This window comes from Pristis pectinata, chromosome 5 (genome assembly GCF_009764475.1).
Source record: "Pristis pectinata isolate sPriPec2 chromosome 5, sPriPec2.1.pri, whole genome shotgun sequence".
In the NCBI taxonomy this organism is placed as follows: Eukaryota; Metazoa; Chordata; class Chondrichthyes; order Rhinopristiformes; family Pristidae; genus Pristis; species Pristis pectinata.
The window spans coordinates 3,308,661-3,321,512 of record NC_067409.1 but is presented as its reverse complement, the minus strand read 5'-3'; the positions used below and the strand labels follow the sequence as shown (position 1 = coordinate 3,321,512).

Genomic DNA, 12,852 nt, shown 5'->3' with positions numbered 1-12,852 from the left:
TACCCGCTGTTGACAGAGGGAGGCTCTGCAGGAGCGGGAATTAACCAAGGCACAGCTCCGCGCTCCAGTACAGGAGACCAGACGTGTTATGGAGTCTCCCGAGAGGAGAGGGTTGCACATTTTGAAAGCACAGCATCTGCAGTGCAGAGCAAGATCCCAGAAAGGCAACAGTTCCCAGAGACCGGAGAGAACATATATATAGAACAGAGAACACTCCAGCACAGTACAGGCCCTTCGGCCCACAATGTTGGGCCGACATTTTACCCTGCTCTAATTTCTATCTAACCCTTCCCTCCTACACAGCCCTCCATTTCTCTACCATGATAGCCTCTCCCCTGATAGACAGGCAGCAATAAAAAAAATTTACGAGGATGTTACTCAGTTGGGTTAAAAGGAAAGGCGGGGAGTGTTTTCCCTGGAGTGAAGGAGGCAGAGGGGTGACCTTACAGAGGTTTATAAAGTCATGAGGGGTGTAGGAAGGGTAGGTAGTCACAGCCTTAACCCCAGTGCTTCACTCTCCCTGGGGGGGGCCCCACCAGTCTGGGACGGGGTAGTCCAGGTCACCCCCTCGGGACAGCCTGCTGCAGCTTGGACAGGGTTCCCGAGCTGCTGGGGCAGGCGGGACACCTCCGGGAGCCCCAGGCCCAGTGAGGGGGGGTGGGGCCTTCCTCCGATCCCCAGGTCTCAGCTGGCCAGGGCCCACTCCAGGGCCTCCAGCTCCTGTGGGCCACCCTCACCCGGTGCCGTGGCTCGTCCGTTCCCCCATTCCCACCCCCCCACCCCACCCTCCCCCCTTCAACGAGGTGCCAGTGGATGGCGTTGCCATCGCGACCATGCCAGCGGACACGGGTCCCGCACTCGGGCAGCCGGAGGGGCCGAGGCCTGCTCGGGACCCCCTGGCCACACAGAGTCACACAGCACAGAAACAGGCCCTTTGGCCCAACTGGTCCATGCCGACCAAGATACCCAAGCCAGTCCCATTTGCCTGTGTTTGGCCCATGTCCCTCTAAACCTTTCCTATCCATGTACCTGTCCAAGTAACATTTAAATGTTGTTAATGTACCTGCCTCAACCACTTCCTCTGGCAGCTCGTTCCATATATTGAACACCCTCTGGTTCCTATTAAATCCCTCCCCTCTCACCTTAAACCTGTGCCCTCTAGTTCTTGATTCCCCAACCCTTGGAGAAAGACTGCACGCTTTCACCCTGTCTATGCCCCTCATGGTTTTACACACCACTATAAGATCACCCCTCATTCTCCTACGCTCCAATGAAAAGAAGTCCCAGCCTGCTCAACCTCTCTCCATAACTCAGCACCTTGAGTCCCGGCAACATCCTCGTAAATCTCCTCTGCACTCTTTCCAGCTTAATGGCATCTTTCCCACAGCAGGGGGACCAAAACTGAGCACAATATTCCAAGTGCAGCCTCACCGATCTCTTGCACAACTGCAGCGTAATGTCCCCACTCAATGCCCTGACCGAGGAAGGCCAGTGTGCCAAACGCCCCCTTCACCACCCTGTCTACCTGTGATGGTGCTTTCAGGGAACCAGGTACTTGCACTGGTCCATCAAGCTCAGGGCTGGTCGCATTCTCTGCTGCAGCTGGCGTGCTCGCATTGCCGGGTGAATGTCCCCCTGCACGGGCGCCCCTCGCTGCACCCGCAGCCCTGAGGCCGCGGGAAGTCCTGGGGCGCCCTGACCAGGACGCACCCCCGTGGGTGCCTGGGGCAGACCAGGGGCAGCGCCTCCCCCGTCAGCCCCCTGTCCCTCAGCAGCTGCAGGAACCCGTCCCACGCCGCCCCCTGCAGGCCACGGCGCAGGTTCTGCAGGTCGCCCACACAGTAGAAGCCCACCCTGGCCCGGGACAGGGCCACGCACAGGCGGTTCCTGTCCCGCAGGAAGCCCACCTGCCCGTCCCGGTTGCTGCGCACCAGCGACAGCAGCACGATGTCGCTCTCCTGCCCCTGGAAGTCATCGACGGCCATGACCCTCAGCCGGAGGCCGACGGCCAGCGCCCGGATCCTCTGCAGCTGAGCAGCATAGGGGGACAGGAGGGTGAGCTGGCCAGGCGAGTAGCCCTGTCCCAGGAGGTGACGGGACAGTCCCACCAGCAGGCGGGCTTCATGCTCATTGACGTGCCCCCCAGAGTCCAGGCCGCGAGCCTCGCTCTCCTGGTGCTGTAGGAAGAAGACGTTGTTCACCATTCCCTGTGGGAGGGAGAGAGCAGAGACATACATGGAACAGTACGGGTGAGTTGGGCCGAAGGGCCTGTTTCCCTGTTGGCTGAACACGATGCCGAATTAAACTAAACCTGCCTGCACGTGACCCTGTCCAGCCTCCCCTCCACAGACTCTGTCTACACTTCTTGCTGCTCCTAACATACTCAAAGACCACACCCACCCCGGACATTCTCTCTTCTCCCCCCTCCCATCGGGCAGGAGATACAAAAGCCTGAAAGCATGTACCACCAGGCTCAAGGACAGCTTCAGTCCCACTGTTATAAGACTATTGAACGGTCCCCTCGTACGATAAGATGGACTCTTGACCTCACAATCTACCTCGTTATGATCTTGCACCTTATTGTCTGCTTGCACTGCACTTTCTCTGTAACTGTAACACTTTATTCTGCATTCTGTTATTGTTTTCCCTTGTACTACCTCAATGCACTGTGTAATGAAATGGATGGCAGGCAAAACAAAGTTTTTCACTGTACCTTGGTACATGTGACAATAATAAATCAATTCCAGTAATGTGTAGATGAGTGGTATAATCTGGGGGGAGTTAATGGGAATGAGGGTAGAATAATGCAGGGAGACTCTGCCCAATACATCACGGGCACATCCCTCCCCACCATCAGTAGTACCTACAGGAGGCGCTGCCTCAAGAAGGCAACATCCATCATCAAAGATCCCCACCATCCGGGCCGTGCCATCTTCTCGCAGCTCCCATCGGGCAGCAGGTACAGAAGCTTGAAGTCCCCACACCATGAGGTTCAGGAACAGCTACTTCCCTTCAACCATTCGGTTCTTGAACCGACCAGTGCAACCCTAATCACTACCCCAGTATGGCAACACTATGACCATTTTGGACTAAAATGGACCTTTTTTTTTGTTCTAATTGTGTTCTTTCTTGTAAAATTTGTGTTTAATTTATGTTTTTCTTGTGAATGCTGCTTATCTGATGCTGTGTGCCTGTGATGCTGCTGCAAGTAGGTTTTTCATTGCACCTGTGCCCACATGGACTTTGATTTTAAAATGGGAGGAGGGGTAGGTAAGGAATTATCTATAAACCCCCAAAATGTGACCTCATAATAGGGCAGACCATAAATGGGGATCTATCCAGGGTATGTCTGGAGGGATCTGCAGTTATCATGGGAGAGTTTAATCTACATATCGATTGGATGAACGAAACTGGCAAAAGATATCATGGAAGAGTTAGTGGGATTGCTTTTAGAGCTGTGCATCGCGGAGCCAGGGAACGAGCTATTGTAGATCAGTTTTACGGAATGAGGAAATGGATCTTGTGGTAAAAGATCCTCCAGGGAATAGTGACCACAATATGACAGAGGCTCTTAGGATGAAGACCAGAGGTCCATACCCAGTGTAAATAAGGGCAATTATAATGGTATGTAGGGGGACTGGGTAAAGAGACAGGTCAGTGGAGGAATGTGCTATCAGAGGAAGTGTGTTAGAATGGATTGGAAACTAGCTGTCTCATGGAAAACAGAGTCAGAATAAATGGGTCCGCTTCAGACTGGGAGGTAGTTAGTGGAGTTACACAGGGATCGGTTCTTGGCCCAGAATTGTTCACTATTTACATTAATGACCTGGAGCGAACTGTATGTTAGGTTTGCAAGTTTGGCGATGATACAAAAGTAGGTGGAAGGGCATGTTGTGACAAGGAAACTGTGATCCTGCAATGGGGCACAGATAGAATGAGTGAGTGGGCAAAATGCTGGCAAGTGGAGTTTAACGTGGGGAAGTGTGAGGTCACACATTTTGGAATGAGGAAATTGGTAAATTCGTTTATTATTGTCACTTATACCGAGGTACAGTGAAAAACTTTTGCCTACCGTTCAGACAGATCAATTCATTACACAGTGCATTGAGGTAGTACAAGGGAAAACAATAACAGAATGCAGAATAAAGCGTTACGGTTACAGAGCAAGTGCAGTGCAGGCAGACAATAAGGTGCAAGGTCATAATCAGGTAGATTGAGAGGTCAAGAGTCCATCTTATCGTACTAGGGAACCGTTCAATAGTCTTATAACAGTGGGATAGAAGCTGTCCTTGAGCCTGGTGGTACGTGCTTTCAGGCTTTTGTATCTTCTGCCTAATGGGAGGGGGGTTGACAAGAGAACGTCTGGGGTGGGTGGGGTCTTTGATTATGCTGGCTGCTTTATTGAGGCAGCCAGAAGTGTAGACAGAGTCCATGGAGGGGAGGCTGGCTTCTGTGACATGTTGGGCTGTGTCCACAACTCTCTGCAGGTTCTAGTGGACCCGGGCAGAGCAGTTGCCGTACCAAGCCGTGATGCATCCAGATCAGATGCTTTCTATGGTGCGTCGATAAAAGTTGGTGAGAGTCAAAGGGGACAAACCGAATTTCTTTAGCCTCCTGAAGAAGTCGAGGCGCTGGTGAGCTTTCTCAGCCATGGCGTCTAAGTGGTTGGACCAGGACAGGCTATTGGAGATGTTCACTCCTGGGAACTCTCAACCCTCTCAACCTCAGAGGCTGGACAATTTGGGTCTGTACTCCTTGGAGTTTAGAGGAATGAGGGGTGACCATATTCAAACACACAAGATCCTGAGCAGGGCTTGACAGGGTAGATGGTGGGATGTTTCCACAAGTGGGAGAGTCACGAACAAGGGGACATAACTACAAAATAAGGGGCCAGACATTTAAAACTGAGGTGGGTAGAAATTCCTTTTTAGAGTCACAGAGCACTACAGCACAGAAACCGGCCCTTTAGCCCATCTGGTCCATGCCAACCTGATCTTCAGCTAGTCCAATCCAGCTTCACCCAGACCATATCCCTCCCGAACCCCTCCCATTAATGTACCTATCCAAACCTCTCTTAAATGTTACAATCAAACCTGCATTTCTCAGAATGTCTGGAATTCTCTGCCTCAGAAGGGTGGTAGAAGCTGATTTATTAGAAATACTTAAAGCAGAGATGGATAAATATTTGAAAGATCGAGGTACTGAGAGTTGAGGGGAACTGGTACAGAGGAGTTGAGGCCAGTATAGATCAGCCGTGATCAGATTGAATGGCGGGGCAGGTTCGAGGGCCCGAGTGGCCTCCTCCTACTTCCGTGTTCTTGTGTCACAGGGCAGTGCGCTGAGGGAGCACCAACACACTCAGAGGTGTCCAAGAACTTTCAGAGAGGGAATTAACTGATTACTTCAATCAGTACGGGCTCAAAAAGCGAACCCTCTGGTGTACAAACCCATGAAGAATAACGTCTCCACTTACCCTGACATCCTTGTAGTGGGTCACGGACCGGTGGTCTCTGAGACTGGGGTAGAACATGGGCACCATCAGCTGGGAGATCTCAGGCCGCATTCGGTGCTGGGAAGCGTTCAGCAGACAGCGAGATTTAATACCAAACAGTTCACAGGGTCAGGAGATAGTTCCTGCTCATAATTAGTGGTCAGGAAGTTTGAGAGAACTTCTGATCAAGCTGGTAGGCAGCCCCAAACCGTGGGATTCCTCACCCTCTACATCGCGGAGCTGGGGTGGAAGGCCTTGCAGAGAGCAGTGCCGTGCCATGCAATACGAGCATCTGAAGGGGCTGCTCCTCTCATTCTGGCTGCACTTCAGCCCCCGCGCTCCTGATCTTCGGGCACCTGGTGCCAAGGGGGGAGGTGGGGGGGGGGGTGGGCCGGTCGGTTGTGGGGGGGGGGGGACCTCCACGCCTGTCCACCCCTGGGCCTGGCCAAGGTGGCCATTCACAGGTCCCGGCAGTGGGGCGCCGGGGGGGGGGGGGGGGTTCCACCCAAGCCGCCTGTCTGCCCCTCTGCTGAGGCCTCCAGGAGCTGGTGGGTGCTGCTTCCTGGTCAAGGACGATGGTGTCTGAGTTCCATAGGTTGTCTCCAGTTCTTTCAATCAAACACACAAATGGGGTCTGGGATAAAGGCCAAAACAATGTACGTGGGCAATGTAAAGGTTCTCACCCACCCAGACCCGATCGGTCATAAAGTCATACAGCACGGAAACAGGCCCTTCGGCCCAACTGGTCCATGCTGACCGTTTTGTCCATCTACACTGATCCATTTGCCTACATTAGGACCGTACCCTTCTATTGCCCATTTGACTGCCTGTCTCAATGCCTTTTAAACACAGTGACTGTATCCGATTCCACCCCTTCCCCTGGCAGTGAGTTCCAGATATTGACCACTCTCTGTGTAAAAAATATTACTCTTCAGATCCCCTTTAAAACTCCTTCCTCCCACCTGAATCCTATGCCCTTTGTTCTTGATACCACTGGAAATAGATTCTGATAATCTCCCCTATCTATGCTACTTATAATTTTTTTATACTTCTACCAGGGAAGTGTGCCATGGACTATTGAAACTTCTATCAGGTCTCCCCCTCACTCCAAGGACAACAAGCACAGCCTCTCCAGTCTCTCCCCATAACTAAAGCCCTCTAATCCAGGCAACATCCTCATGAATCTCCTATGCACTCTCTCCAGTGCAACCACATCTTTCCTGCAGTGTGGTGACCAGAACTGTACACAGTACCCCAAGTGTGGTCTAACCTGTGTTTTGTAAAGTTGCAATTCCCAACTCTTCTATTCAATGCCCCAACCTATGGACGTGACCCCACCATGTCGTCACCCCATCGATCTGTGTGGCCACCTTCAGGGAACTATGGACTTGGACCCCCAGGTCTGCCTGTTCATTAATATTCCTTAGTGCCCAATATTTATAGTATATATCCCATCCCTATTTGGCTTCCCAAAATCCATCACCTTGCACGAGTTGGGATTAAATTCCACCTGCCAACACTCCGCCCAACTTTCCTCCTGAGCTGTGTTCTGCTGTACCCTTAGACAACCTTCCTCCCTATCCACACCACCACCAACTTTCGTCTCATCCACAAACCCACCAATCGTATAAATGAAACAGTCTCAAATTCCCAAATTCCCATTCGTGCACAGGAAGATCCCAGAGACTAGACTAGGCAGCTGCTCCTCGGAGTTTGGGGACTTCTGCATGCCCGATTGTGTAGGTTGTCTGGACTTAAAAACTTCATGGAACATAGAACAGTGCAGCACAGGAACAGGACCTTCGGCCCACAATGTTGTGCTGAACCAATTACATCAGTAATAAAATGCCCAGCCAAACTAATCCCTTCTGCCTGCACAATGTCCGTGTCCTACCATTTCCCTCACATCCATGTGCCTATCTAAGAGCTGCTTGAACACCCCTATGGTATCTGCCTCCACCACCACCCCAGGCAGCTCATCCACCGCTTCCAAGCACACGTTCCCTCCTTTATCCTTGAGTGGTCCTACCCTCTCTCTAGTTATCCTCTTGCTTGATGTATGGATAGAATGCCTTGGGATTCTCTTTAATCCTACTTGCCAAGGACTTGTCATGGCCCATCCTGGCTCTCCTAGTTCCCTTCCTGAGTTCCTTTCTGGCTTCTTTACAATCCCCAAGGGCGCTGTTTGATCTCAGCTTCCTAAGCTTTACACTTTTCCTTTTTCTTCTTGACTAAATTCACCACCTCTCTCGACATCCAAGGTTCTCTTCCCCTGCCAGCCTTGTCCTTCCTTCTTACTGGAACATCCCTGTCCTGTACTTTGTGCAGTTGGTCTTGAAACACCCTCCACATGTCCGATGTGTACTTGCCCAAAAACAGCCGTTCCCAATTAATTCTCCCTAGGTCCAGACTTATCCTTATCTATAGCTATGTTAAAGCTTGTGGTCACTGTCCCCTCACTGTTCTCCCACTGAAAGGTCGGTCACCTGGCCAGGCTCGTTACCCAACACCAGGTCCAACACGGCCCCTCCTCTCGTTGGACTATCGACATATTGATTTAAGAAACACTTCTGGATGCACCAAACAAATTCTGCCCCGTCTAAACCTCTTGCACTAAGGGGGTCCCAGTTTATATTGGGGAAATAATGTAAACATCAGTAAGTTGAAAAGGTTCCTCCCACAGTGCACTGCCCATCCTTCCATGGCCCCCCCACCCCCCCCCACACCTGCTCACCTCTCCAACACCCTACAGGTTGAATCTTTGGGAAAGCTGGGCCAGAACCTGCACTCCCCAGGGAATACACTAGGACCAGCCCTCATCAGGCATGCTCAGGCATCCTCGGGCTTGGGGGGACATGGAACCCAGGCAAATTCTGAAAGGTCACAGAGTCATACAGCATGGTACAGGCCCTTCGGCCCAACTCATCCATGCCAACCAAGATGCCTACCTAAACTAGTCCCATTTGCCCGTGTTTGGCCCATATCCCTCTAAACCTTTCCTATTCATGTACCTGTCCAAGTACCCGCCTCTACCACTTCCTCTGGCAGCTCGTTCCATATCCCCACCACACTGTGTGTGGAAAAACTTGCCCCTCAGGTCCCCTTTAAATCTTTCCCCTCTCCCCTCTCTCGTTTTAGACTCCCCTGGAAAAAAGATAGTGACCATTCACCTCATGATGTTATAAACCTCTATCAGGTCACCCCTCAGCCTCCTTCGCTCCAGGGAAAACAGTGCCAGCCTATCCCATCTCTCCTTATAACTCAAGCCCTCCAATCCTGGTGACATACTCGTGAAATTTTTCTGCACCCTTTCCAGCTTAATGAGATCCTTCCTGTACCCAGGCCACCAGAACGGCACACACTAGTCCGAGTGCGGTCTCGCCAACGTCTGGCACAGCTGTAACATCACCCCCTCCCTCCAACTCCTGTACTCAGTGCCCCAACTGATGAAGGCAAGCCTTGGAGGCAACAGGCCAGTGATCTCCTCTCAACACTTGGGTCAGGTGCAGCTCCCCCAGACCTTGGCTGGGACCCTTCCCCAAACCCTGTCAGCCCACTGCTCGTACCTGCTGACTGAGTTGCACGAAGGGAATCTGGTTTAAGACCATCCTCTCGAACAGCGAGATGTCCAGACGCATTTTGGCAGCGTTCCGGTAATTTGCCACCTTTGGCCTGAGCTGCAGGAAGGGAGGCAACAGAATGAGTGGGACCCCAGATCTGCAGACAGCCCGAAACCTCCCCGGCTCCCTGCTGAGGCCTCGTCCTCTTCTCCTTCCTTCCACCCCCTATCCCACCCTCAGTGGGGCTGGCCATGAGGTGGGCTTCCTTCCAGGGCTTCCCGTGGGTGACTCCCAGCCTCACAGGACCCGTCCGCCTGCCCTCCGTGGGGAGGTTTGGAACACCCTCCCACGAACTTTTGGGGTTTAATCCGGGCAAGTGTGGTGGGTGCCTGGAACGGGCTGCTGGGGGTGGTGGAAGTAGATATGATAGTGGTGTTCAGGAGGCTGTCCGACAGACATGAACGTGCAGGGAGTGGAGGGATGTGGATCATGTGCAGGCAGAAGGGATTAGTTTAATTTGGCATCGTGTTTGGCACAGATATCGTGGGCCAAAGGGCCTGTTCCTGTGCTGTACTGTTCCGTGTTCTATGTTCTACGCCGCATGTTGTACGTAAACTGCCATCGATCCTGGGGCACTCTCACATTAAGTGCCAGGCTGGAAGATTTTCCCTAACCTTAAGGGTAGTGTCAAAAGTCCAAGCTGTGGGGAGGCAAGATCCCACACGGAACAGGACAGAGGGGCCAAACAGCCTCCTGTTCCCACCCTGTGAGGGTGTCCGGAGGTTGGGCCTGGGAAGGTAGGCTGCAGGGGCTGGTAAGGTGATCCCAATTCTCCACCGATCAGGGAGAGTTCCTTCCCCCCCCCCCCCCCACCAGAGGTTTCCATGGTAACTGGGGGATTGGTTCTAGCAGTAAGTCTCCAGGATGGGGGCATTGAGCAAAGAGATGTTTCACCAGGGGTAGGGTCTCAACAGTGGGTCTTTCAACTGGATGCTCCGTATCTCCGTATCTCACCCACCCCCTCCCCATCACCACTTCCTTCAACAGACCCACCCCACCCCACCCCCCAATTTACCTGTCGGTGGTCACCGATCATGATGAGGTGTTGGCAGTCCGGAGTGAGGGTGGTCAACACTTGGGCCTCCAGAACCTCGGCTGCCTCCTCGAAGACCACGATCTGTGGCCTGACATGTTGTAGCAGGGTTCTGTACCTCGCGGTCCCTGTGGAACAGAGGGGGTATCGTTTATTATTGGTACATGTACCCAGATACAGTGAATACCTTAGTTTTGCATGCCATACATACAGATCATTTCAAAACATAAGTACTTTGAGACAGTACAAGGGAAAACAATAACAGAGTGCAGAATAAAGTGTTCCAGTTACAGAGAAAGTGCAGTGCAGGCAGACAATAAGGTGCAAGGGCCACGACGAGGTAGTTTGGGAGATCATCTTTAACATACAAGCGGTCCATTCAAGAGTCTTATAACAGCAGGATAGAAGCTGTCCTTGAGCCTGGGGGTACGTGCTTTCAGGCTTTTGTATCTTCTGCCTGATGGGAGGGGGGAGAAGAGAGAATGTCCGGGATGGGTGGGGTCTTTAGATTATGCTGGCTGCTTTACCGAGGCAGTGAGCAGTGTAGACAGAGTCCATGGGGGGGAGGGTGGTTTCCATGATGTGCTGAGCTGTGTCCACAACTCTCTGCAGTTTCTTGCGGTCTCGGGCAGAGCAGTTGCCGTACCAAGCCGTGATGTATCTGGGTAGGATGCTTTCTATGGTGCATCGATAAAAGTTGGTGAGAGTCAATGGGGACATGCCAACTTTTCTGAACCTCCTGAGGAAGTAGAGGTGCTGGTGAGCTTTCCTGGCCATGGCATCTACGTAGTTGGGCCAGGACAGGTTGTTGGTGATGTTTACACCAAGGAACTTGAAGCTCTCAACCTCTTGACCTCAGCACCTTGATACAGGAGTGGGTCCTCCGCCCCCTTTCCTGAAGTCAATGACCAGCTCTTTTGTTTGCTGACATTGAAGGAAAGGTGACATGATTTTGTAAACCCCTATCATAAGGGGCACAAATACAGTCTTTTTCCCAGGGTAGGGGAGTCTAACACTAGAGGACTTGGGTATAAAGGACAAGGTTTAAAGGGGATCTGAGGGTAAATTTTTCACTCAAAAAGCAGTTGGTATCTGGAATGAGCTGCCAGAGGGGGTGGTCTTGGATCCTAGAGCTTTAAACTTTTGGATCAGGTGCCCTAGTCTTTGATTCAGCTGTTTGTGAGAGCTTGCTATGCAGGCAAGCAGTCTAACACTTGCCTATATGCTGAGAGTGGTAGGGTTCATGTAACGGATGTATATAATTGTCCCTCTAACACTCCAGCAGACAATAGCATTGCTCTTGAGATTAATTTTTATTGATGCACCACAGAAAGCATCCTATCCAGATGCATTACATACAGCAACTGCTCTGCCCGGACCACAAGAAACTGCAGAGAGTTGTGGACACAGCTCAGCACATCACGGAAACCAGCCTCCCCTCTATGGTCTACACTTCTCACTGCCTCGGTAAAGCAGCCAGCATAATCAAAGACCCCACCCACCCTGGACATTCTCTCTTCTCCCCCCTCCCACTGGGCAGAAGATACAAAAGCCTGAAAGCATCTACCACCAGGCTCAAGGACTGCTTCTATCCCACTGTTATAAGACTATTGAACGGTTCCCTAGTGCGATAAGATGGACTCTTGACCTCTCAATCTACCTGATTATAACCTTGCACCTTATTGTTTGCCTGCACTGCACTTTCTCTGTAAACTGTAACACTTTATTCTACATTCTGTTATTGTTTTCCCTTGTACTACCTGATGTGATGAAATGATCTGTATGGATGGCAGGCAAAACCTTGGTACATGTGACAATAATAAACCAATTTAATAAAACAATTCCACACTTATTAACCTCAATCTAAAAGCAAAAAAACTGCATATCCTGGACATCTGAAGAAACAGAATTATCTCTCCTCTTTCTTTCAGTCTAGATGAAGGGTCTCGACCCGAAACGTCGACTGTACATTTCCCTCCACAGATGCTGCCTGACCTGCTGAGTAGTCTGATGTTAAGCCCAACACGAGTGTCAGTCTGTAAACCTGTTCTACTTGTACCTAAGGTCGTCATGCCAATCACTGCAGCCTCTCCCAGAAGCATTAGGGTTTCCTCAAGTTCCAGTGCCTGCAGATCCTGTGCCAGACTTTCATACAGCTCCAGGTTTTCACTCATCGAGGCATTCAGCTTGTCCTGGTAGGCTGCTCTCCACCTCCTGAACAAGCAGATCTCAGTGTCAGAGCGTGAGAGTGGACAGTGGATCAGTGACACAGAGAAGCAACACTGTTGTAGTCTTTGTGCTTAAGTTAGTGAAGAATAGTCACGGGGCATTAGATCCCACTCTCCCAGGGCAGGGACGGTAAGGGTTGGGTGTGGGGTACAGCTCCCATCCACACCGTCCCATCACACACTCCTGGAGTCAGACACAGGGTGAAGCTCCCTCCACACCGTCCCATCACACACTCCTGGAGTCAGACACAGGGTGAAGCTCCCTCCACACCGTCCCATCACACACTCCTGGAGTCAGACACAGGGTGAAGCTCCCTCCACACCGTCCCATCACACACTTCCGGGGTCAGACACAGGGTGCGAATGTTGAGAAATGTGCCATTGTACACTTTGGAAACAGAAATAAATGGGCAGATTATTATCTAGAAGGAGAGAAAATTCAAAGTACAGAAGTACAAAGGGACTTGGGGGTACTCGTGC

The 12,852-nt window shown here is 51.6% G+C and overlaps 1 protein-coding gene across 1 annotated transcript in view; it reads right to left on the bottom strand.

The window, feature by feature from the left end:
- Positions 1 to 818: 818 nt before the first annotated feature.
- LOC127570412 (NFX1-type zinc finger-containing protein 1-like) overlaps positions 819 to 12,852 on the bottom strand; it is a 28,627-nt gene continuing 16,593 nt past the window's right edge. Inside the window, exons 9-13 of the mRNA XM_052015970.1 lie at positions 12,204 to 12,358; positions 10,127 to 10,272; positions 9,058 to 9,168; positions 5,474 to 5,569; positions 819 to 2,207 (exon numbers count right to left, since the gene is read on the bottom strand). Coding sequence (XP_051871930.1) covers positions 1,575 to 2,207; positions 5,474 to 5,569; positions 9,058 to 9,168; positions 10,127 to 10,272; positions 12,204 to 12,358 — 1,141 coding nt within the window. The 3' untranslated portion in view covers positions 819 to 1,574. The remainder of the gene's footprint in view (positions 2,208 to 5,473; positions 5,570 to 9,057; positions 9,169 to 10,126; positions 10,273 to 12,203; positions 12,359 to 12,852) is intronic.